Source organism: Lepidochelys kempii, chromosome 24 (genome assembly GCF_965140265.1).
Source record: "Lepidochelys kempii isolate rLepKem1 chromosome 24, rLepKem1.hap2, whole genome shotgun sequence".
In the NCBI taxonomy this organism is placed as follows: Eukaryota; Metazoa; Chordata; order Testudines; family Cheloniidae; genus Lepidochelys; species Lepidochelys kempii.
The window spans coordinates 17,060,797-17,086,350 of record NC_133279.1 but is presented as its reverse complement, the minus strand read 5'-3'; the positions used below and the strand labels follow the sequence as shown (position 1 = coordinate 17,086,350).

At 61.0% G+C, this 25,554-nt stretch overlaps 2 protein-coding genes across 2 annotated transcripts; both read left to right on the top strand.

Moving 5' to 3' along the window:
• LOC140902730 (persulfide dioxygenase ETHE1, mitochondrial-like) lies at positions 1-3,637 on the top strand. Its single transcript, XM_073323109.1, has 7 exons — positions 1-150; positions 822-966; positions 1,235-1,383; positions 1,690-1,819; positions 2,242-2,331; positions 2,526-2,642; positions 2,838-3,637. The coding sequence occupies exons 1-7, from the start codon at positions 91-93 to the stop codon at positions 2,888-2,890; spliced, it is 744 nt and encodes a 247-aa protein (XP_073179210.1). The 5' UTR covers positions 1-90; the 3' UTR covers positions 2,891-3,637.
• Positions 3,638-6,614: 2,977 nt separating this feature from the next.
• Positions 6,615-24,759, top strand: PHLDB3 (pleckstrin homology like domain family B member 3; the record flags this gene model as incomplete). The annotated part of the gene is given in 21 exon segments (XM_073323559.1): positions 6,615-6,732; positions 6,904-7,005; positions 8,955-9,115; positions 9,666-9,797; positions 10,176-10,313; positions 10,660-10,788; positions 17,600-17,755; positions 18,402-18,470; positions 18,472-18,513; positions 19,034-19,120; positions 20,225-20,320; positions 20,527-20,586; positions 20,589-20,628; positions 20,818-20,843; positions 20,845-20,930; positions 21,283-21,370; positions 22,057-22,113; positions 22,232-22,451; positions 23,724-23,809; positions 24,537-24,608; positions 24,610-24,759. Coding segments are annotated over 21 exon segments (2,028 nt in total), but the record flags the coding sequence as incomplete, so codon positions are not given.
• Positions 24,760-25,554: the final 795 nt, after the last annotated feature.

Sequence of the window (25,554 nt, the reverse complement as noted above, 5' to 3'; positions counted from 1 at the left end):
CCCCCACCGTCTGGCATTTAAAGGACTCACCCCCCTCCAGCCTGGCACCAGCACATCACCCAAGGCTCCAGCCACCAGCACGCTCCGGCCATGACCCTGAGACCGCATTGTACCTGCCGTGCCCAGGGCCAGGGGCTGCTCTTCCGGCAGGTGAGCTCCGGGCATGGGGGTTGGGAGCCAGGACTCCTGGGTTCTCTCCCCATCTCTGGGAGGGGAGTGGGGTCGAGTGGTTAGAGCAGAGGGGGCTGGGAGCCAGGACTCCTGGGTTCTCTCCCCGGCTCTGGGAGGGGAGAGGTGGCTGGTGGTGGGAGATGGGAGCCTAGACTCCTGGGTTTTCTCTGTGGGGCTCTGGGAAGGGAGTGGGGTCTAGTGGTTAGACCTGGGGGGGGCTGGGAGCCAGGACTCCTGGGTTCTGTAGAGATAAGTGCATACAGTGCACTGGTGTTGGGTCCCTGGGGGCCAGCCCCGGGGCCGTGCCGTGATCATTCCCTCCTGGCTGCACTGTGGTTACAAGGCCTGTGCGGGCTCCGGGGCGGGGGGGGGGGGTGATTTTAGGCCCAAGGGCGCAGGCTGGGAACCCAGTAACATGGCTCGGTGCCGAGCAGGGGAGACGAAGCTGGTGGGTGTGAAGAGACGGTAACTCCTGCTGGGCTGTCAGGGGTGATTATATCTGGGAGGGAGAGATTTACCAACCGTCAACTGATGCCCTGCTGGAGGGGGGAGGGAAAGGAATAGAACCCAGGAGTCCTGGCTCCCAGCCCCCTGCTCTAACTACTAGACCCCACTCCCTTGCCGGTGCAAACTGGATCTCCCCTCCACAGCTCTTTGAGCCCGTGAGCTGCACCTACACCTACCTGCTCGCGGATCTGAAGACCAAGGAGGCGGTTCTGATCGACCCGGTTCTGGAGACGGCCAAGCGGGACGTGAAGCTGGTGAAGGAGCTGGGCCTCAATTTACTGTACGCAGGTGAGAACAGCTCCCATGGGATCTGGATGGGGACTGTCCTGTTGTGGAAGGGAATGGGGTCAGGGCCGTTCCCCTTTAAGGGGCGCCGGTTCAGATCCAGCCCCAAGGCAGGGACTGGCTGGCTCAGGGGGTGGAGAATGGGGAAAGGCCCCATGTCCCTCTAGAGGGCATCGGCCCCGATCCGGCCCCAGGGCAGGGACCGGCTGGCGGGGCGGGTGGGGAGCGGGTCAGGTTCCCATCTGTAAATCCCTGGTTCTGCTCCGCACAGCCAACACCCACTGCCATGCAGACCACATCACGGGCACCGGGCTGCTGAAGACGATGCTCCCAGGCTGCCGCAGTGTGATCTCCCAGGACAGCGGGGCCTTGGCCGACATCCTCCTCCGCGAGGGCCACGCCCTGGAATTCGGGGCCTTCGTAAGTCACCTGGGCACTGGGGCTGGGAGCCCGGACTCCTGGGTTCTCTCCTTGGCTCTGGGAGGTCTAGTGATTAGAGCATGTGTGTGTGGAGGGAGGGGGAGTTGGGAGCCAGGACTCCTGGGGTCTCTCCCCAGCTCTGGGAGCAGAGTGGAGTCAGAGTAGCAGTCTGGGAGCCAGGACTCCTGGGTTCTGTACTTGGCTCTTGGAAGGCCTGGGGTTCCAGTGGTGAGAACAGGGGGGGCTGGGAGCCAGGACTCCTGGGTCCCATGAAGAGGTCATGTCGCTGGCTCCCCCTGTCTGCAGGCCCTGGAAGCCCGCTCCACCCCTGGACACACGGACGGCTGCCTGACCTACGTGCTCAGTGACAGGACCATGGCCTTCACCGGGGACGCCCTGCTGATCCGGGGCTGCGGCCGCACCGACTTCCAGCAGGGTGAGCTGCGAGCTGGGGTGATGGGGGGGGGGTTCTTGGAGGGCTGGTGAATGGTTACCGTGGGGACAAGAGGATACATCCCTGGGATATGACGGTGGCTGCCATGGCAACGGGGGACATCTCCAGGTCATGCCCAGCAGTTGCCATAGCGATGAGGACCATGGCTGCTGGTTGCCAAGGGGATGGCAGGGTGTGTCTCTGGGGCTCAGCCAGTGGGTGCTGTGGGGATGGTGGGGGTGCTGTGCCAGGGGGTTCAGAGAGGGGGCGCTCTGGGGGACGGGCAGGGTGCTATGCTGGGGGGGTATGGCAAGAGGGAGCTGGGGTTCCCATGGGCACTGGGGGATGTCAGGGGTGCCATGCCAGGGGGTTGGCTGTGTCCCTCACCCCATGGTAACCAGGCCCCACTTCTCTCTGCCCCCCAGGCTCCCCGGAGACCCTGTACCGCTCCGTGCACGAGAAAATCTTCACGCTCCCCGGAGACTGTCTGATCTACCCCGCCCACGACTACACGGGTGAGTCCGAGCGCGGCGCTAGGGGGCGCTGTGCTGCAGGGGGCGGGGCTCAGTGGGGCAGTCAGGGCTGGCCCCGATGCCCCAGCCCGGCACTAGGGGGCGCTGTGCTCCAGGGAGCCGGGTGGGGGGCCCGCAGGGGTGGGGGCTCCCCCTGCTGGTGCTGTTTCTCACCTGCCCCCTGGCGCCCCCTGCAGGCCAGACGGTGTCCACGGTGGAGGAGGAGAGGACCCTGAACCCCCGACTGACCCAGAGCTGCGAGGCCTTTGTCCAGCTGATGAACAGCTTGAACCTTCCTCAACCCAAACAAATTGGTGAAGCTGGGAGCCAGGACGCCTGGGTTCTCTCCATGGGCTGGGAGGGAGAAGGGTTGGTGGGTTAGAGCAGCGGGGGGCTGGGACCCAGGACGCCTGGGTTCTATTCCCAGTAGTGGGCCGTGGATGGTGTAGAGGAGGCCAGGACCCTGTCCCGTTCTGTCTAACCTGTGTCTCTTTTTCTGTCCTTTGCAGGTATCGCTGTCCCGGCAAACCTGAAGTGTGGGATCCAGGATGTGGAGCCTTAGCCCCACCCTCTTTACTCCAAGGCCACACCCCTCACAACAAGCCCCTCCCACCTCCACATAGGCCATGGCCTCTCATTGACCCGTAAGGCCCTTTGGCTTGGGGGTGGCTGTCCCTGAGTCTCACTCCGGTCCCCACCTTTAAGTGAAAGCTGGGAGCTCCCTCCTCTGTGTCCTCGGCGGCATTGTGCATCCATTAATGGGGGTGTTAAGGTTCCCTTCCCCCGCCCCCCGCCAGCCCCCCCATTCTTCTGACACCCCCAGTCTGGCATTAGGGAGTCTGCACCTTCCTCTGCTTTGGCTGTCATGTGGGGGTGTCCCCCTGGCCTCCCCTGGGAAGCAAAGACACCCCTCCTCTTCCCTGAGCCTGCAGTGCTGATAGCAGGGAACCCCCAACACAGGCCAGTGGCCTGCATTGAGGTTCGAGAGAGACCTCAACCCTCCATGCCCTGTGTTTGAATAGTGGGGTGCCCTGGGGGAACCCCACTTGGTTTGGTTAGGTCCCTCCCCCACCCTGCAGCTGAACAGGGCGGAACCCCCCCTCCCAGGGGCTCGGGGTTAGTGCTGTTTGCACTCACTGGACTTTCCCCATCTCTGCCCCCTGGGTCTCTGGCGAGCCCGGCCCTGGACTCCCTGCTCTTTAGGGGGCGAGGGCAAGGGAAGGGGGCCCTGTCTGGGAGCAGGGCTGAACCTCGGCGGGGTTTGGAAACGAGCTGCTGCTGCCAAGAGAATAAAATTCTGTTGGACCCATTTGGACTTGAGTTTGCTTCACAAGGCGGGATGCCGGGGTAGATGGGCCCATGTGACTCAGGCAGGGTGGGATATTGGGCTAGTGGGCTCCTGGGGCTGAGGTTGGGGGGCAGGACCCCAGGCTGGCTGGGCCCATGGGGCCAGCCTGTTACTGCAGTTTCCCACCAGAGGGTGCTGCTCCCTCACTCTTTTCCCGGCCTGTTCTCCGGCTTTGCAGCTGGGGGGTTGTGGGTACTCTCCTCCCCCATGCCCCCTCGACTCCCCCCTAGGAACAGCCGCAGGTGCCTACACATGGCCCTGGCCCAAAGAAGGGTGAGAGGGAAGGAGACTCGGCTTCCTGCCCCCTGCAGAGCCAAACTTGCCCCCCATCCTTCCTTCATCCAATCCTGCTAGTTCTTCCGTCTTCCGTTTTCCCTTCCCTCCTCTCCAGGGAGGGGAGAGCCACAGCCATGGCATTCCCCCTGCCCCGCTTGAAAACGGGACTCTCACCCCTCCGTCTGTTCCCACCCACCCTGACCCCTGCAAACAGGCCGAGCCAGCTGGACACCACCCCAGAGCCAGGCGCAATGCTGGCGGGGCTCTGTCCTAGCTAGGAGCCGGTGGGGGGGGGAGGGAGTAAGGGGAGGGGTCTTTCTACCTGGTGAACTCTATGGGGCTGGGATAGAGCCACCCCCAGACACCCCCTCCAATGAGGGGTGCTGCTCCTTTAAGGCTGCAGCCCTGGAAGAAAGGAATTGTGGGAGATGTAGTCCTCAGGGTTGTAGGCTGGGCAGCGAGGCATGCTGGGAAGGGGGCAGGGCTATAAAAGGGCTCCCTTTGCTGCTGTCTACCAAGAGGAGGGTTTGGGCAGAGGTTGAGGGGATTTTATGGGGCCCCCTTCTTGCTCTGTGGGGTTCCTCAGGCAGCCAGGGGCTGAGAGCTCAGCACTAGCAACCCCAGCGGCTCTGGTTTGGGGTCGGGAGACAGCTGATTGCAGGACTCTCTGCTGGTGCTTCCGGCCCTGAATCTCAAAGCCATTAATGTGGGTTAATTAGTTGAGCCTCATAAACTCTTTTGCCATGGGGAGCGGAGTCAGGATCCTCATTCCTGTTATACAGTGAGGGAAACTGAGGCACAGAGGTGGGAAATCTCTGCTGGAAATTCCCCGCCCATATGCTCTAACCCACTAGATCCCACTCCCCTCCTAGAGCCAGGGAGAGAACCCAGGAGTCCTGGCTCCCAGCCTATGCTGACTGTTCCCACACAAATGCTGGAATCCCACAGGCCAGTGGTGGGTTTGAACAAGCCCCTGGGGCATCCCACATAGACCTGTCAGCTGGGGAAGGGGTAGGGGGAAGACAGAGATCTGGGGCCAATTAACCCTTCAATGGCTGGCTGCCTGCCCTGCCCCCACTGCTCCCCTACACTGACCTTCAGGGGGCAGCTCTTCTTATCAGGGCCTGTGGACTTTGCACCCAGCTCTGGGGTGTGTTGCAGCCATCGGGGAGGGCACGGGAGTCCAGTCCCTCTTCCACAAATTGCCTGAGGCCCCCTGGTGGCTGGCGACAGAGCAGCTGGGGGGTGTATGGAGAGAAGGGATGGCCCTGACCAGGGGGGCGGGCTGGCTGGCTCCGGGGGACATGGGACCCTTCCCCTGTAGGTGCACTGGCTCCCATCTGTTCCCAAGGTGGGAACTGGCTGGGGGCAAGGAGTGGGGGCACGGGGCCCTTCAAATTAGCCCTCTTATATTTTTTAAACTGGTTCTGGTTTTCAACCCGCAGCTGCAGCGCCCTGCCCGGCTCTCGTGGGAACAAAGTTCCCAAGGGAAACTCCCGGCAGGTAAATTTGGGTGTCAGCCGGCAGGACTCAGCCTGTCTCGATCTGCCAGGCCCGGGGGAGACAAACTGGTTTCTCTCACGGATGTCGGACTCCTCCCTGGGAGCCTTGTCACAGAGTCAAGGATGGAACCCAAGCGTCCTGGCTCCCAGCCCCTCTGCTCTAACCACTAGTCCCCACTCCCCTCCCCAAGCTGGGAATAAAGCCCAGGAGTCCTGGCTCTCAGCGCCCCCTGCTCTAAGCCTCTGAAATCCCTGGTGTAGCTGATTGCCCAGCCCCCATGTTTATACAGGCCACTGGGTTGGGGTTGTATAATCCCTGAGGTTGTGTGAAACCAGGCGGGGCAGGGAGAGCCCATGTTCTGTTCCCTGCACCCCAGAGCCAGCCAAACCCCCACCTTGGGGCCCTGTGGGAGCCACAGCCCCCTAGAGGGGAAAGACCCTGTGACCTAGCCCCCTGACCCAGGAGAGTGCACACAGTGAGTGGCAGGGGAGGTTTTGGGGCTGGAGGGGGAAGGGTGGGGTTCTTTGTGGCTCCGTGTGGATTCCCCCCCCCCCATCCACCTTGCTGGTAATTAACCAGCAGACATGGGCCCAGCAGGGGAAGAGTCACCCCGCTCCCTGGAGCAGGCTGATCTCCCTGCTCCTAGGCAGGGAAACCAAGGCACAGAGAGGTGAAAGAACCTGCTCAAACTGAGTCCGGGCTCCCAGCCCCCCCACCCCGCTCTAACCACTAGCCCCCACTCCCCTCCCAGAGCCAAGGAGATGGGTGGGACTGAGTTCTTGGCCTAGGGGCCATTACATAAGGGCAGAAAGTCCCAGCCCAGACCTCGTGCAGGGCTCTGGCTCTCGGTTTAACTGTTCAACTTCCCCTGCTTCGTGATCCACACCCGGCCTGCCAGGGGCTTTTGGGGGAGGGCTGGGAGCCAGGACGCCTGGGTTCTCCCCCCACCCGCCCCCCAGCTCTGGGAGGACAGTGGCGTCTATTGGTTAGAGCGAGGGGCCTGGGAGCCAGGACTCCTGGGTTCTCCCCCCAGCTCTGGGAGGGGAGCGGGGTCTAGTGGTTAGAGCGGGGGGGGGGGTGGGCTGGGAGCCAGGACTCCTGGGTTCTTGGGGCTGTGGCTGGCCCTGACGTGCCCTCCCCTCCCAGGCGCTGATGTCACAGGTGTTGTGTTTCCAAGCCCGGGCTGGAAAACGAGTTTGAGCAGCCGCTGCCCCCCGACCGGGACCGGGACCGGGACCGGAGCCAGACGCGCGGGCAGGGCAGACCGGGGCCGGCCGGTGAGCGGGGCTGGGGCAGGGGTCCCGGAGCGCAGCGGCCGTCACCTGGCCATGGGGGGGGGGGGGGAGAAAGAGAAACAGAAAGAGGCGGGCGGGGAAGTTGGCTGCGGCGGGGGGGTTGGATCGTGACCTTCCCCCCATGGCTCGCCTGACCCTGCTTCTCTTCCGCAGTTCCCAGAGCAACTCCCGGACACCTGGGTTCTGCCTGCGACCTGGGAGGAGGGGCTTGGAGAAATCCAGGGATCGCGCCCCCTCCGGGACACGGATTGCAGGGTGAGTGGTGCCGGGCCTGGGGCTGTGGCCCTCATTATGGGGGGCTCTTAAAGGGAGAGCCCCTTGATTGATTGCTGGACTGATTAATGAGAATGGGGGGCCCGGGAGCCAGGACTCCTGGGTTCTCTCCTGGGCTCTGCCTCACTTCCTCCCTCTAGCAAACAGAAGAAAATGATCCCCTGGGGGAAGGGAGCGGTGGAGGGGCTGTGAGGACAGATCAGTCAATATTTAAGTGCTTTGAGATCCTCAGACAGACTGGCTGGAGCATCCTCCCCCGCCCGCCCCTTGAAGGTGAACTACAAACATCCCCCGGGGTCTGTCCTCAGCTCCCACATCAGCCGTTTGCCCTGGCCCGTGGAAAAGTCTGACCCGCTTTGCTCTTCCCAGCACCAGCCCCTGGCGCTGGTTGAAGTGGGGACAATCTAGCGCCAGAGATAAAGCGGAAGGTGCCAAGGCCGGGATGAACCAGGGTCAGGGTGATTTTTCCCTGCTAAAGAGCCTGTCCAATGCACCCCGTCGTGGAGACGCGGCCACCTCTGGGGTGGGGCACTGGGGCTGGTTATACAGGGATGCTCGCTCAGTGCTGAGATGTGGTCAGCTCTGGGGTGGGGCATGGGGGCTGTTTATACAGGGACCCCTCACGAAGCCCTAAGATGCGGCCACCTCTGGGGAGAAACACGGTGTCTGGTCAACAGTCCTGCAACATTATTAGGAAAACTTTTTCACTAGGAGGGTGGTGAAACACTGGAATGCGTTACCTAGGGAGGTGGTGGAATCTCCTTCCCTAGAAGTTTTTAAGGTCAGGCTTGACAAAGCCCTGGCTGGGATGATTTAGTTGGGGGTTGGTCCTGCTTCGAGCAGGGGGTTGGACTAGATACCTCCTGAGGTCCCTTCCAACCCTGATATTCTATGATTCTATGAACAGGTTTGGGGACAGGAAGTGAAGGAGAATTTCTGTGTCCTGTTTGACAGCAAAGGGAATAATTTTGGAGTGTGGTGGTTGCTAATTTGGAGCTGCTGGGTAAGTGACTTCTTTATTAACAGCCCCCACGCACCACCCCAGAGGTGGCTGCATCTCATCGCCTCGGAAGGGTCCCTGCATAACAAGCCCCATGCCCCCCTCAGAGGTGGCTGCATCCCAAGGTTGGGAAGGGGCCAAGAGCCCCGGGGTGGTTCTGTGAGGAAGGAGGGACAGCTGGCAGGCAGCGAGGGCTGCAGGTGAGGGTTGATGGTTTCCCTTTGTCCTGTTGGAACAAACAAACCCCTCTTCTCGCCTGCCCAGTGGAAAATTCCCCTCCCTGCTCCGGGCTCAGCCCACCCTTGGGACTCCCCCAGGCCGGGTGTCTCTTCCCCTGGCTCCCTGCCCCAGAGATCCAGGGAGGTGCTGTCTCTGGGGCAGGAATGGCGCATTGAGGATGGGGCCGCCTGCCTGGTGCAAGGTGGCCCTACACCCATGGGACAGTTTGGCCTTTTATTAGCAGGGCTGTTCCGAGTGCTGGAGGTTCGTTTTCAGACCGCGTTCAGCTTCGTTCCAGGGGTGTTTCCAGCCCAGGGGCAGGACTCAGGAAATGACAAAGGCAGGACCTCTGCCAGGGGCACTCTCTGTAATATCCAGTGGCAGGGAGTCCCTGGGGTTAATGCTAATAATGGGGGCTGTTTATGCAGGGATCCCTCACCCAGTGCTGAGATGCAGCCACCTCTGGGGTGGAGTATGGGGGGCTGGTTAAATGGGGAGATTTAGGGAACCAGAAAGGAGTCACTTGAGTTGAGGCATCGGGGCCAGCCCTGACAGCCTGGGCACAGCCCCCCACCCGGCCCCCCTGCAGCCCAGCGCCCCCTAGCGCCTCCTCTCCCTTGTGGTTGCAGGTCTCTGGCCATGGTTCTCCAGGAGAATGAGCCCCTAGCGGGGCTGAGCCAGACCTCACGATGCCCCTTCCTGGCCCCGGCAGGGCAGGACAGGCGGAGGGGGCCGTTTCCAGCCCAGGGCCCCGAGGTAGCCCAGGCCCAGCCGGTGGGCAACGCTGACTGTCTCTCTGCTGGCCCCGGGGGAGCCACGAGTGACAGCACTGAGGAGGACGAGGCCAGCAGCACGGAGAGTGCCCAGAACGGGGTGAGTGGCGCGCAGCCTGTCCCCTCTAGGCCCCAATTTGGGGGACCCGCTGGCTCAGGGGGGCCGGGAATGGCACATGGGGCCTGTCCCCTCTCGAGGGTGCTGGCTCCCATCTGGCCCCAGGGCAGGGAGTGGCTGGCTCAGGGGGGCCGGGAATGGCACATGGGGCCTGTCCCCGCTCCGGGGTGCTGGCTCTCATCTGGCCCCAGGGCAGGGAGTGGCTGGCCCACGGGGGCCGGGAATGGCACATGGGGCCTGTCCCCTCTCCGGGGTGCTGGCTCCCATCTGGCCCCAGGGCAGGGAGTGGCTGGCTCAGGGGGGCCGGGAATGGCACATGGGGCCTGTCCCCTCTCCGGGGTGCTGGCTCCCATCTGGCCCCAGGGCAGGGAGTGGCTGGCTCAGGGGGGCCGGGATTGGTACATGGGGCCTGTCCCCTCTCCGGGGTGCTGGCTCCCATCTGGCCCCAGGACAGGGAGTGGCTGGCTCAGGGGGTGTGGAATGGGGTCCCCTTGTCGACAGGGCCGGTTCACTCCCACTCTCCCCCGCCCAGGACGAGAGCCCCCAGGCGGGCGCGGAGGGGTCCCGGCGGCGGGGGGAGCAGGACGAGGCGCTGGCTCGGGTAGCGGAGCTGGAGAATCGTGTCAAGGAGCTGCAGCACCAGCAGAAGGAGATGAACATCGAGGTGCGTCCGTCCCCGGGCTCCCCTCCCTGAGTCACAGGGATGGCTGGGGGGTGGGGGTGGGGGGCGTTCCCAGCTGCCGGCACCTGGCAAACCTGTCTCGCTGGGGCACCGCGCCCAGCCAGGTGGGGAGGGGCTGGGTCGGTCCCTGCTACAATCACAGCAGGAGCAGCTGGGTTTGGGGAGAGGGGAAAACACTGAGCCGCGCAGACAGGACGCCTGGGTTCTCTCCGGCTCTCGGAGGGGCGTGGGTTAGGGCCAGGGGGGCCTGGGTGCCCGGACGCCTGGGGTGGGGTCCTGTGGGCTATCGTGGGCGGGAGCTGCCCGCTGTCGGCTCTGCGTGCCGTGGGGCGCCGGGTCTCATTGCCCCGCTCCCGGCAGATGAAGCTGGAGGGGGCGCTGCTGGACGGGGAGCTGGCGGCCGAGTGGCGGGAGGTTCAGCGTGAGGAGCAGCTGGTCCTCCACCTGCAGAGGAGGTTCGCGGAGATGGTGCGCCGGTGCCACACCGAGAGAGAGAAGGTCAGGCCCCCGCCCAGCCTCCCTGCCTCCCAGCGGCCTTTGCGGGGCTCCTCTTTCCCCAGAATCCTTTGTGTTCCCTCCCTGCTTGGCCCATTTCCCCCAGAATCCTTTGCCACTCTCCCCGTTGCCCACTGGACCCCAGAATCCTTCGCTCCTGTCCAGCCGTGTCCGCCTTTCCCAGCACCCTTTGCTGTGGGTTGGCCCTGTTCCCAGCATTCTTTGCTTCCTCTCCCCCCCACGCTGGCCCCATTCCCCAGCCTGTTGGGGATGGTGCCTGGCCGGGGGGAGGGGGGGATGTCCGTGGAACCCAGGTGTCCTGGCTCCTGACCCCGCCCCCCTCCGGCAGGAGAAGGCTCGGCTGGGGAAGGAGCGGCGCAAGGTGGAGGAGCTCCAGCGGCAGCATGCCGAGTCCCAGACCCACCTGGAGACCCAGCCCGAGAGCATGCGGGAGCGGATGCAGAGCCAGCTGCAGCAGGTAGGGGCTGGGGATGGCCCGGCAGGTCCCACCCTGTGTAGAGCGGGGCAGCCTGATACGGCCCAGAGGAAGAGACCCCGAGGTGGCCCACGTACACTGATATGGCCCAGAGGGGACTTGCAGAGGGGAATGAAGCCCAACAAGCGGCTTGTGTCTCTGGACATGCACAGAGGGGGAACGTGTTCCATTAGAACTCCTTGAGGGGGCAGCACACCTGGAGAAGGGGGATCCAGTGGATATAGTGTATTTAGGATTCCAGAAAGATTTTGACAAGGTCCCTCCCCAAAGGGCCTTAAGCAAAGTGAGCTGTCATGGGATAAGAGGGAAGGTGCTCTCATGGATCAGTAACTGGGTAAAAGATAGGAAACAAAGGGGAGGAAGAAACGGTCGGTTTTCATAGCGGAGAGGGGTAAATAGTGGTGTCCCCAGGGTCTGTCCTGGGCCCAGGCCTATTCAACATATTCATAAACGATCTGGAAAAAGGGGTAAACAGTGAGGTGGCAAAATTTGCAGAAGATACAAACCTACTCAAGATAGTTAAGTCCCAGACAGACTGTGAAGAGCTACAAAGAGACCTCTCAGAACTGGGTGACTGGGCAACCGAATCGTAGAATATCAGGGTTGGAAGGGACGTCAGGAGGTCATCTAGTCCAACCCCCTGCTCAAAGCAGGACCAATCCCCAATTAAATCATCCCAGCCAGGGCTTTCTCAAGCCTGACCTTAAAAACTTCTAAGGAAGGAGATTCCACCACCTCCCTAGGTAACACATTCCAGTGTTTCACCACCCTCCTAATGAAAAAGTTTTTCCTAATATCCAACCTAAACCTTCCCCACTGCAACTTGAGACCATTACTCCTTGTTCTGTCATCAGCTACCACTGAGAACAGTCTAGATCCATCCCCTTTGGAACCCCCTTTCAGGTAGCTGAAAGCAGCTATCAAATCCCCCCTCATTCTTCTCTTCTGCAGGCTAAACAATCCCAGTTCCCTCAGCCTCTCCTCATAAGTCATGTGTTCCAGTCCCCTAATCATTTTTGTTGCCCTCCGCTGGACGTTTTCCAATTTTTCCACCTCCTTCTTGTAGTGTGGGGCCCAAAACTGGACACAGTACTCCACATGAGGCCTCACCAATGTCAAATAGAGGGGAACGATCACGTCCCTCGATCTGCTGACAATGCTCCTACTTATGCGGCCCAAAATGCTATTGGCCTTCTTGGCAACAAGGGCACACTGCTGACTCATATCCAGCTTCTCATCCACTGTCACCCCTAGGTCCTTTTCTGCAGAACTGCTGCCTAGCCATTCGGTCCTTAGTCTGTAGCGGTGCATTGGGTTCTTCCGTCCTCTAAGTGCAGGACTCTGCACTTGTCCTTGTTGAACCTCATCAGATTTCTTTTGGCCCAATCCTCTAATTTGTCTAGGTCCTTCTGTATCCTATCCCTGCCCTCCAGTGTATCTACCACTCCTCCCAGTTTAGTATCATCTGCAAATTTGCTGAGAGTGCAATCCACACCATCCTCCAGATCATTTATGAAGATATTGAACAAAACCGGCCCCAGGACCGACCCTTGTGGCACTCCACTTGATACCGGCTGCCAACTAGACATGGAGCCATTGATCACTGCCCGTTGAGCCCGACAATCTAGCCAACTTTCTATCCACCTTATAGTCCATTCATCCAGCCCATACTTCTTTAACTTGCTGACAAGAATACTGTGGGAGACCGTGTCAAAAGCTTTGCTAAAGTCAAGGAACAACACGTCCACTGCTTTCCCTTCATCCACAGAGCCAGTTATCTCGTCATAGAAGGCAATTAGATTAGTCAGGCATGACCTTCCCTTGTTGAATCCATGCTGACTGTTCCCGATCACTTTCCTCTCCTCTAAGTGCTTCAGAATTGATTCCTTGAGGACCTGCTCCATGATTTTTCAAGGGAGTGAGGTGAGGCTGACTAGCCTGTAGTTCCCAGGATCCTCCTTCTTCCCTTTTTTAAAGATGGGCACTACATTAGCCTTTTTCCAGTTGCCTGGGACCTCCCCCGATCACCATGAGTTTTCAAAGATAATGGCCAATGGCCCTGCAATCACAGCCACCAGTTCCTTTAGCACTCTCGGATGCAGAGCATCCGGCCCCATGGACTTGTGCTCGTCCAGCTTTTCTAAATAGTCCCAAACCACTTCTTTCTCCACAGAGGGCTGGTCACCTCTTCCCCATGCTGTCCTGCCCAGTGCAGTAGTCTGGGAGCTGACCTTGTTCGTGAAGACAGAGGCAAAAAAAGCATAGAGTACATTAGCTTTTTCCACATCCTCTGTCACTAGGTTGCCTCCCTCATTCAGTAAGGGGCCCACACATTCCTTGGCTTTCTTCTTGTTGCCAACATACCTGAAGAAACCCTTCTTGTTACTCTTGACATCTCTGGCTAGCTGCAACTCCAGGTGGGATTTGGCCTTCCTGATTTCACTCCTGCATGCCCAAGCAATATTTTTATACTCTTCCCTGGTCATTTGTCCAATCTTCCACTTCTTTTTTGTGTTCAAGATCAGCAAGGATTTCACTGTTAAGCCAAGCTGATCGCCTGCCATATTTACTATTCTTTGTACACATCGGGATGGTTTGTCCCTGGAACCTCAATAAGGATTCTTTAAAATAGAGCCAGCTTTCCTGGACTCTTTTCCCCCTCATGTTATTCTCCCAGGGGATCCTGCCCATCAGTTCCCTGAGGGAGTCAAAGTCTGCTTTTCTGAAGTCCAGGGTCCGTATTCTGCTGCTCTCCTTTCTTCCCTGTGTCAGGATCCTGAACTCGACCATCTCATTGTCACTGCCTCCCAGATTCCCATCCACTTTAGCTTCTCCTACTAATTCTTCCCAGTTTGTGAGCAGCAGGTCAAGAAGAGCTCTGCCCCGAGTTGGTTCCTCCAGCACTTGCACCAGGAAATTGTCCCCTACATTTTCCAAAAACTTCCTGGATTGTCTGTGCACCGCCGTATTGCTCTCCCAGCAGATATCAGGGTGATTGAAGTCTCCCATGAGAACCAGGGCCTGCGATCTAGTAACTTCCGTGAGTTGCCAGAAGAAAGCCGCGTCCACCTCATCCTCCTGGTCCGGTGGTCTACAGCAGACTCCCACCACGACATGACCCTTGTTGCACACACTTCTAAACTTAATCCAGAGACACTCAGGTTTTTCTGCAGTTTCATACCGGAGCTCTGAGCAGTCATACTGCTCCCTTCCATACAGTGCAACTCCCCCACCTTTTCTGCCCTGCCTGTCCTTCCTGAACCGTTTATATCCATCCATGACAGTGCTCCAGTCATGTGAGTTATCCCACCAAGTCTCTGTTATTCCAGTCACATCATAATTCCTTGACTTTGCCAGGACTTCCAGTTCTCCCTGCTTGTTTCCAAGGCTTCTTGCATTTGTGTATAGACACTTGAGATAACTCGCTGATCGTCCCTCTTTTTCAGTATGAGGCAGGAGCCCTCCCCTCTCGCGCGCTCCTGCTCGTGCTTCCTCCCGGTATCCCACGTCCCCACTTACCTCAGGGCTTTGGTCTCCTTCCCCCGGTGAACCTAGTTTAAAGCCTTCCTCACTAGGTTAGCCAGGCTGCTTGCGAAGATGCTCTTCCCTCTCTTCGTTAGATGGAGCCCGTCTCTGCCCAGCACTCCTCCTTCTTGGAACACCATCCCATGGTCAAAGAATCCAAAGCCTTCTCTCCAACACCACCTGCGTAGCCATTCGTTGACTTCCACGATTCGACGGTCTCTGCCCAGGCCTTTTCCTTCCACGGGGAGGATGGACGAGAAGACCACTTGAACCTCAGACTCCTTTATCCTTCTTCCCAGAGCCACGTAGTCCGCAGTGATCCGCTCAAGGTCATTCTTGGCAGTATCATTGGTGCCCACGTGGAGAAGCAGGAAGGGGTAGCGATCCGAGGGCTGGATGAGTCTCGGCAGTCTCTCCGTCACATCGTGAATCTTAGCTCCTGGCAAGCAGCAGACTTCTCGGTTTTCCCGGTTGGGGCGGCAGATAGATGACTCAGTCCCCCTGAGGAAAGAGTCCCTGACCACCACCACCCGCCTCCTTCTCTTGGGAGCGGTGGTCATGGAACCCCCAACCCTGGGACAGTGCATCTCATGCCTTCCAACTGGCGGAGTCTCCTTCTGTTCCCTTCCCTCAGACGTATCATCTAGTCCACTCTCCACATTAGTACCTGTGGAGAGAACATGAAAACGGTTGCTTACCTGTATCTGCGTTGCTGGTACATGGACGCTCCCCTTTCTTCTTCTGGAGGTCACATGGCAGCTGTGCCAGAAATGGCAGATGAAATTCACTGTTGATAAATGCAAAGTCATGCACATTGGAAACCATAATCCCAACTATACGTGTACAATGATGGGGTCTAAATTAGCTGGTACCACTCAAGAAAGGGATCTGGGAGTCGCTGTGGATAGTTCTCTGAAAACATCCACTCAATGGGCAGCGACCGTCAAAAAAGCGAACAGAACATTGGGAATTATTAAGAACGGGACGGATAATAAGACAGAAAATATCATATCTTTGAAAACTCGTGGCGAACCGGGGAAGTCCCGGATGACTGGAAAAAGGCTAATGTAGTGCCAATCTTTAAAAAAGGGAAGAAGGAAGATCCTGGGAACTACAGGCCAGTCAGCCTCACCTCAGTCCCTGGAAAAATCATGGAGCAGGTCCTCAAAGAATCAATCCTGAAGCACTTGCATGAGAGGAAAGTGATCAGGAACAGCCAGCATGGATTCACCAAGGGAAGGTCATGCCTGACTAATCTAATCGCCTTTTATGATGAGATTACTGGTTCTGTGGATGAAGGGAAAGCAGTGGATGTATTGTTTCTTGACTTTAGCAAAGCTTTTGACACGGTCTCCCATAGTATTCTTGTCAGCAAGTTAAGGAAGTATGGGCTGGATGAATGCACTATAAGGTGGGTAGAAAGCTGGCTAAATTGTCGGGCTCAACGGGTAGTGATCAATGGCTCCATGTCTAGTTGGCAGCCGGTATCAAGTGGAGTGCCCCAAGGGTCGGTCCTGGGGCCGGTTTTATTCAATATCTTCATAAATGATCTGGAAGATGGTGTGGATTGCACTCTCAGCATTTTTTCAGCAAATTTGCGGATGATACTAAACTGGGAGGAGTGGTAGATACGCTGGAGGGGAGGGATAGGATACAGAAGGACCTAGACCAATTGGAAGATTGGGCCAAAAGGAATCTGATGAGGTTCAATAAGGATAAGTGCAGGGTCCTGCACTTAGGACGGAAGAACCCAATGCACAGCTACAGACTAGGGACCGAATGGCTAGGCAGCAGTTCTGCAGAAAAGGACCTAGGGGTGACAGTGGACGAGAAGCTGGATATGAGTCAGCAGTGTGCCCTTGTTGCCAAGAAGGCCAATGGCATTTTGGGATGTATAAGTAGGGGCATAGCGAGCAGATCGAGGGACGTGATCGTTCCCCTCTATTCGACATTGGTGAGGCCTCATCTGGAGTACTGTGTCCAGTTTTGGGCCCCACACTTCAAGAAGGATGTGGATAAATTGGAGAGAGTCCAGCGAAGGGCAACAAAAATGATTAGGGGACTGGAACACATGAGTTATGAGGAGAGGCTGAGGGAGCTGGGATTGTTTAGCCTGCAGAAGAGAAGAATGAGGGGGGATTTGATAGCTGCTTTCAACTACCTGAAAGGGGGTTCCAAAGAGGATGGCTCTAGACTGTTCTCAATGGTAGCAGATGACAGAACGAGGAGTAATGGTCTCAAGTTGCAGTGGGGGAGGTTTAGATTGGATATTAGGAAAAACTTTTTCACTAAGAGGGTGGTGAAACACTGGAATGCGTTACCTAGGGAGGTGGTAGAATCTCCTTCCTTAGAGGTTTTTAAGGTCAGGCTTGACAAAGCCCTGGCTGGGATGATTTAACTGGGAATTGGTCCTGCTTTGAGCAGGGGGTTGGACTAGATGACCTTCTGGGGTCCCTTCCAACCCTGATATTCTATGATTCTATGATTCTATATTGCTTCTATATAAATCCATGGGACGCCCACATCTTGAACACTGCGTGCAGATGTGCTCGCCCCATCTCAAAAAAGATCTGTTAGAATTGGAAAATATGCAGAGAAGGGCAACAAAACTGATGAGGGGGATGGAACGGCTGCAATATGAGGAGAAATTAATAAGACTGGGACCGTTCATCTTAGAAAAGAGACGATGAAGGGGGGATATGACAGAGGTCTATAAAATCCTGACTGGTGCGGAGAAAGTAAATAAGGAATTGTTATTTACTCCTCATAACACAAGAACCAAGCATCACCCAATGAAATTAACGGGCAGCAGGTTTAAAACAGACAAAAGGAAGTATTTCTTCACACAATGCACAGTCAACCTATGGAACTCATTGCTGGGGGATGTTGTGAAAGCCAAACCTATAACTGGGTTAAAAAAATAATTAAATAAGTACCTGGAGGACAGGTCCATCAATGGCTATTGGTCAGGGCCACGACCCCCTGCTCTGGATGTCCCTAAACCTCTGACTGCCAGGAGCTGGGCGTGGATGATGGGATGGATCACTCGATAACTGCCCTGTTCTGTTCATGCCCTCTGAAGCACCTGGCATCGGCCCCTGTTGGAAGACAGGATACTGGGCTAGATGGAGCTTTGGTCTGACCCAGTCTGGCTGTTCATATATATGGCCCAGACGTACCAGGACCCCGCTGTAACCCACTAGACCCTCCTCCCCTTCTAGAGCTGGGATAGAACCCAGGAGTCCTGACGGGGTCTCCCTCCCTGCAGACTTCGGAGATGCTGGAGGGGGCATTGAAGAGCTATGAGGACCTGGAGTTCCAGCAGCTGGAGCGTGAGAGCCGCTTGGAGGAGGAGAAGGAGGAGGCCTGCCAGGCCTTGGTCCGCCAGATAGCCCAGGTCCAGAAGAGCCTTGAGGAGAGGAAGGTGCGTGGGGCCAATCCTCAGGGATCTGCTCCGGGTCTTACCCTCCTCCTGTGACTCCATTCCAGGGGCATCTGGATCCAGCTCCATATCTTACCCTCCTCCTGGGTGGAACCTGCGACTCCATTCCAGGGGCACTGGGATCTGGCTCCAGGTCATGACCGGATAGTCCGGCTCCAGGTCTTCTGGCAACCAGAGTGCGATCCAGAGGGGGAGGGGACCCAGAGACATGGATCCAGGTCTTACCTTTCTCCAGGACAGTGACACCTGCAATCCATTCCAAGGGTGCCAGGATCCGGGTCCTGAGCAGCGAGTCCGTTCCAGAGGGCGTGGGGGATCCTGCTCCAGGTCTTGGCTACATCCAGAGCCCATTCCAGGGGGGGCAGGATAATCCAGCACCGGGTCTTACCCTCCTCCTGGATGGCACCTGGGGGGGGCCCTTGATTCCATTCCAGGGGGGGCATTGGGATCTGGTGCCAGGTCTTACCCACTGCCTGGGTGGGGGGCTGCTCCCACAGCTCAATGCAGGGGGGTCCCCAGGGGTGGGGTTTCCCCCTTCCTAGGTCCCAGGTAGGGACACCCGGGTTCTTGTGGTGAGGGGATCCCCTCCCCCCGCAGGGCTCTCACCCTCCCCTGTTCCCCCCCCCAGAGGAAGGTGTGCAGGCTGGAGGCCCAGGTGCGCTTTGGGCAGGAGCACATGGCGGGCGAGAGCCGCAAGGCTGGCGCAGGAGAAGGGAGAGGCCATCCAGAGCCTCAACTTGGTGAGGAAACCCCCCCCCCTTCCCCCGGAGAGAACCCAGGAGTCCTGGCTCCCAGCCCCCAATCCCCATCTAATCCCTCTCTCCTCCAAAGCTGGGATAGAACCCAGGAGTCCTGGCTCCCAGCCCCCCAATCCCCATCTAATCCCACTCCCCTCCCAAAACTGGGATTGAACCCAGGAGTCCTGGCTCCCAGCCCCCCAATCCCCATCTAATCCCACTCCCCTCCCAAAGATGGGATAGAACCCAGGAGTCCTGGCTCCCAGCCCCCAATCCCCATCTAATCCCACTCCCCTCCCAAAGCTGGATAGAACCCAGGAGTCCTGGCTCCCAGCCTCCTGCTCTAACCAAAAGACCCCACTGTCCTCCCAGAGTCTGAGTGGGGGATGGGTCGCCGGGCCAGCTGGGCCCATGGGTCTAAGTAGGGGGGCAGGGGCAGGACCCCGTGGGGCAGAGCGGGGGACGGGGAAGGGGGCGGGGCAGGACCCCATGAGGTGACCCCTGCCCTGGCCTGTGTCCCCAGGAGAGGCGTCGGCTGGAGGAGCTGGGCAAAGCCTGTGAGGGCCAGAGCGGAGATGACTCTCCCGTCAGTAACCAGGAGCTCACCAAGGTAACCCCCCCCAACCCCTCTGTGCCCCACCCTCCCCCTTCTGGGGTGCCCCCCAGCACACCCATCCTGTTCCCCCACCTACCTGTCTCCCACCTCCCAGGGTGCACCCTGTGCCCCCCACTTCACCCTTCACCCCCCGCTGGGGTCACCACCCAGCCTGCCCGCTCTGTGTGTCGTCGTCCCCCCCCCGGCCCTGTCTGCTCCAGTTCAGGTCAAAGCTTCTCTGCTGTGTCCCAAAGCTGTGACCGCCCCCTTGCCCCCCCCCCCCCCGGATGCCTGGGTCCCTCCAGCTGCAGGCTGGAAGCCCCTGGTGAAGAAACACCTTGGCCTGGTGTCCCGGAGACCCAGGCCAGCCGCGGCTCCCCGGTGGCGTGCGACACGGAGGGGTCGGGAACCTGGCGTAGAACAGAGCTTGTGAGCGCAGGGAGCAGGGACCTGCAGCGAAGCCCATCGGGGGGGGGGGGGGGGGGCCCAGAGCCCTGGACTCCCCCCCTCTGAGTCCCAGTTGCCTGGCCCCAGAATTACCTGTTCCCCTCCTTGTTCCTTGGTCTCTGACCTGGGCCAACACCTACACCACCCGCTGATGCTGGCAGAGGAGGGGGCCTGGCCATCAGGTGCCAAGCTACAGCGTGTCCGGCCAGTTCTCTGTCCCAGGCAGCCAGTCAGCGTCCACACCTGCCCTCTAGGGGTCGCTGCAACCGGTCAGGCACTCTCCTCCCACCACCAGATACTTGAGCAGCACATAGGGGAAACTGAGGCACACCCCGAGTCTTCAGAGAAGACTGTAGGAACATTCCCACTTCCTCGCACCTGGGCAGGTGGGGTCATGTTGCCACCTGCTGGTGAGTTCCCGGCATTGCAGACAGGTGACTCTGAGGAGAACGGGGAGCAGGACTCCTGGGTTCTCGCCCCAGCTCTACGAAGGGAGTGGGGTCTGGTGAGTTAGAGTGGGGGGGAGGGGGCCCTGGGAGCTAGGACTCCTGGGTTCTCTCCTGGCTCTGGGTGGGGAGAGGGGGCTAGTGGTTAGAGCAGGGAGGGCTGGGAGCCCCACCCCTGCCGTGTCCGTGTGTCTGTCCGTACGTCAGTGTCTCTGTGTCTCTGCAGCTCATGTTCACCCAAAAGACGGATCGGAAGGTCGTGGTGCTGGGCTGCGACCAGCGCGACCCGGCCTGCGTGTTCTCCGTCCGCAGCTCCGTCCAGGTGTGTGTGTCCCGTCTGTCCTGTGCCCATCCCCCACCGCCCTCTGCTCTGGCTGTCTGTGCTCGCCTGTGTCTGTGCCCCTTCCTCCCCCCACCCCAAAAGCAGAGCCAATGGGCAGGGAAGGTGCTGGGCGGGCAGTGTCGGGGTACCTGGGGTGTGTGGGGGGGGTGAACCCCGCTCTCGACCCCCTTGCTTTCTCTCTCCAGAGCTCCTTCGGGCTGCAGAGATCGGCGAGCCTCCCCCGAAGACGGGGGAACCGCGCGGCCCCCCCGCCCCACCCCCGCGCCCCCTGTCGTTCAATGACAACGGTAGGAGGGGAGTGGCTGGGAAGGAGGGGGTGGGGTATATTTAGGGGGGCTGTTGGGGCTGGGGACATCTCCCAGGGCATGGTGTGGGGCTGGTTGGGCCAGTGGATTTTTTTTTTGTGGGGTGGGGGGTTCTCTGTCCCTGTGGGGTGCTGATACCCCCCTTCCCCCCCCCGTCTCTGTCTCTCTCAGGGGGGCTAGACTCAGACATCCTGGCACTTGCAGCTCTCGGCGGGGGGCGACCGGCGCTGCGTGCCACTCACACATCTCAACGCCCCCCTGTACCCGCTGGGGGGGCCATACAGGTGAGATTCCCACAATAGTCCCCCTCCCTTTGCTGCCCCCCCCCAGCTCTGGGGCTTCTTTGCCCCCCCATCGTCCCCTCTGTGCCCCTGAGCACCCCCCATCCCGCCCCTCCATGCCTTTCCCCCAGCCCCCCATGCACCTCTGCCTCCCTCCTTTGCACTGCCCTACCCCTTGGGTCTCCCAGACACAGGCCCCTCCCAATTCCCCCCATACTCGGAAGCCCCCTATCCCATTCCGTCCCCCTCCCCTGGGATTTCCCTCCTACCCATGGGGGGGGGGTCCCATGGCGTCTCCCTGGGTCACTCCAGGCTCCTCACTCCCCACCGACTCCGTGTCCCGCTCCCCCCGCAGCGTGGGCTCCTGCGTCACCAAACTGGCCGAAATGGAGCGGATGGTGCGGGAGGCCATGGCCGAGAGAGAGCGGCTGCTGCAGGCGCGGGTAAGAACCCAGGAGTCCTGGCTCTCCCCCCCACCTCCCGACGACCCCCCTGCTCTGAATCACCAGACCCCACCCCCCTCCCAGAGCCAGGGATCGAACCCAGGAGTCCTGACTCCCTGCCGCCCCCCCCTGCTCTAAACCACTCCGCCCTATCCCCTTCCCAGAGCCAGTGAGAGAACCCAGGAGTCCTGGCTCCCACCCCTCCCCCGCTCTAACCACGGAACCCCACGTCCCCCCACGTGTCTGTCCCATGGTCTCCAGGCCGGGAATAGGGAAGCTGGGGTTTCGCTGCATCAGCTGCTGGTTTCCTCTCCCCGACCCCTGCACCAGAGTGGGGGGCAACAGAGTGGCTGGGATCCGCCCTGCTTGGGGCAGGGAGGGAGGTGTGAGACTGGGGCAGGGGGGCGGGGACAGCAGCAGAAGGGGCCTGGAGGGGGGGCAGGGGGAGGAGCTGGGGGGCAGGCTAGAGGTGGGGGAAGGGGGTTGGGGTGGAGGTGGGGGCGAGGGCAGGATGATGTGGGGGGCAGGGGTGGAGCAGGATGGTTGCGGGGTGGGGGGGGCAGCTCTGTCTCTGGGGCTCCTCAGGAAGCCGGGGGGTGGGGGCTGGGAGTCACCGGATTGGGGTCTCTTGGGGGTGCGGGGGCGGTGGCCACGGGGCCCTGAACCCCCCTTTCTGTCCCCCGCAGGAGGCAAAGCGAGTGGCCCAGGGGGAGACACAACACACGGAGCCGCCCCCCCCCTGCCCAGGTGAGACCCCCCCGAGCCAGCCAGTCCCCCCAGGCTGGATTGGGGCCGGGATTCCCTGCGTTCTCCCCCCTCCCCTCCCCCCCACATTTACCCCTCCCCCCCGTGTTGCCCCTGCAGGACCGGAGCCCGGGGCCGGTGCAGGAGCCCCCTGCCCCCCTGGACCTGCGCGCCCACCTGGAGGCCTCGGGGCACAGCGTGGAGACCTGCCCCGAGGTGCGGGTGACGGGCAGGGCCTGCCGCGGCTTCCTGGTCAAGATGGGCGGGCGCATCAAAACCTGGAAGAAACGCTGGTTCTGCTTCGACCGCCAGCGGCGCCTGCTGGCCTACTACGTGGGTGAGCCCCCTGTGCCCCCCAGGTGCCCCCTGGCGCCCCCGCCCCCAGCATCCCCGTCCTCTGGTCACCCACTCCCCGGCACCCACCCCCAGCGACGCCTGCTGGCCTACTACGTGGGTGAGCCCCCTGTGCCCACCTGTACCCCTGGGTGCCCCCCCATACCTCCTGATGCCCCCTGTACCCCCCTGGCGCCCCTGGGTGCCCCCCGCCCCCAGCATCCCCGTCCTCTGGTCACCCGCTCCCCGGTACCCACCCCCGGCGACGCCTGCTGGCCTACTACATGGGTGAGCCCCCTGTGCCCCCCAGGTGCCCCCTGGCGCCCCCCGCCCCCAGCATCCCCGTCCTCTGGTCACCCGCTCCCCGGCACCGCACCCACCCCCAGCGACGCCTGCTGGCCTACTACGTGGGTGAGCCCCCAGTACCCCCCGGGTGCCCCCATACCCCCCTGATGCCCCCTGTGCCCCCCTGGCGCCCCTGGGTGCCCCCCGCCCCCAACATCCCTGTCCTCTGGTCACCCGCTCCCCCGGCACCCATCCCCAGTGGCACCTGCTGGCCTACTACATGGGTGAGCCCCCAGTACCCCCCCTGTACCCTTGGGTGCCCCCCATACCCCCTGATGCCCCCTGTGCCCCCCACCCCCAACATCCCCGTCCTCTGGTCACCCGCTCCCCTGCAGCCACCCCCAGCGACGCCTGCTGGCCTACTACGTGGGTGAGCCCCCAGTACCCCCTGGGTGCCCCCCATACCCCCTGATGCCCCCTGTGCCCCCCACCCCCAACATCCCCCGTCCTCTGGTCACCCGCTCCCCTGCAGCCACCCCCAGCGACGCCTGCTGGCCTACTACGTGGGTGAGCCCCCAGTACCCCCTGGGTGCCCCCCCATACCCCCTGATGCCCCCTGTACCCCCTGGCGCCCCCGGGTGCCCCCCGCCCCCAGCATCCCCGTCCTCTGGTCACCCGCTCCCCGGCACCCACCCCCCAGCGGCACCTGCTGGCCTACTACGTGGGTGAGCCCCCCAGTACCCCCCGATGCCCCCTGGGTACCCCCAGGCACCCCCTGCCCCACAGTACCGAAGTACCCCCCCTCCCCCAGCAGCCCCCTCCTCTGCTCACCCCGCCCCCAGAGATGCCTGCTGTGAGCCCCCCAGGTATCCCCCCCCGGGCGCCCCCTTCTCTGCTACCCCCCACTGGGGAGCCAGTGCCTCCCGCATCCCCCTGTATCCCGGCCCCCCCCGGCCCCCTCTTCCTCATCGCTGCCCCCCTCTCGTTGCAGACAAAGAGGAGGCGAAGCTAAAGGGCGTCATCTACTTCCAGGCCATCGAGGAGGTATATTATGATCACCTGCGCAGCGCCTTCAAGGTACTCCCCCCCCCCCCCACACACCCCCAGTGCCCCCCCAGGACCCCCCCCAGGGCTAGGACCCAGAGCCCCCCCCAGCACCCTTGCCGGCACCAGGACCCCCAGCGCCCCCTTCCCAGCGCCCCTTCCCAGCACCCTCGCCGGCACCAGGACCCCCCAGCGCCCCGACCCCCAGAGCCCTCCCCGCCGCGCCAGGATCCACAGTCCGCCCCAGCATCCCCCCCCAGCGCCAGGACCCACAGTGCTCCCCCCCCACCCCCCAGCGCCAGGACCCCATGGCGTCATCCCACCCTCCAGTGCCCCCCCCACAGCGCCAGGACCTACGGTGTCCCCCCAAGCCCCCGCAGCGCCCCCCCCCCGATGGTGTCATCGCAGGACCAGGACCCATGGTGTGCCCCCCGAGCCCCTCCTCAGCGCCAGGAGCCATGGCATCATCCCGCCCCTCAGTGTCCCCACCCAGAACCTATCCCCAGGGATCCATGGTGTCTCTCCACCACCGGACCCATGGCATGCCCCTCCAGCGCCGGGACCCACCGCGTCCCCCACACCAGCCCTCTAGCATGGGGACCCACAGCGTCCACCCCAACCCTCCAGACCCCCAGCGCTGGGACCCACGGCATCCTGCCCCCCAGCCCCGGAACCTCTGGCATCGTCCCCCCCAGCCCAGGGACCCGGAGGGTCCCAGCCACCCCCCACTGGCTGACCCTGCCCTTCCCTTCCCCCGCAGAGCCCCAACCCCAAACTGACCTTCTGCGTCAAGACCTACGACCGGCTCTTCTGCCTGGTGGCGCCCAGCGCGGGAGGCCATGCGCATCTGGATGGACGCCATCGTCACGGCCGCCGAGGAGAACACCCGCTACTGAGCTGGGCCACGGAGCCCCCCCCCGGGACCTCCCCGCCCGCTCCCCCCCCGACCCCAAAGACATTGCCCACCTGGTGGGCGTGGCCAGCCGGGCCACTGGCTCCGCCCCCGGGAGGGGCTTCAGGGCAGGGCAGCCAGTGGGGGATGGACTTGGTTCTTCAAGGTGTGACGCCGTGCTGGCCCCCCCCCCCACTTTGGACCTTGGCCGTGGGGGGGAGCAATGGGGAGCAGGCCTTTGCCTCCAATCAGAGCAGGGCTCTTCTAAAACACAGACGCTCCCAAAACTGGCACCAATGGGAGGCAAGCGGCTTTGAATCCCGACCAATGGGAGGAGGTTCACTCAGAATTCTGGCCAATCAGAGGAGGTCTGGTTTGAAGGCTGGGCAACTGGATGCGGGCTCGCCCGGGGCCTGCACCAATCGGAGGAGAGAAGGGTTGAATCTTGGCCAACAGGAAAAGACTTGCTCAGAATCTGCACCAATAGGAGGAGACCTGCCCTAAATGCCAACCCATGGGGGTGGGGGTTGGAATTCCCACCAATTGCATGCGGCCTGGCTTTGAAACCTGGCCAATTACCCAAAAGACTCAGCTGGAGTTTCCACCAATCGTAGGAGACATGGACTGAACTGACCAATGGCGGCTTGGCTTTCCCAATTGACTCCAAAATCTCGACCAATGGGAACAGACTTCGGGGATGCACCAATCGGAGGAGACTGGATCGAACTGGCCAATGGTGGCCGTCCCTGGAGGGCACCGTGGCCAAGTCCCCACCAATGGGGAGTGTGGAGTCTCTCTCAGCGGGCGGGGAAGAATCTGGTGGCTGTGTGGCCTTTCCCAGCATGCTTTGCGCCATGTGGGCCAAGGCTACTCTGAGATAGCGCGT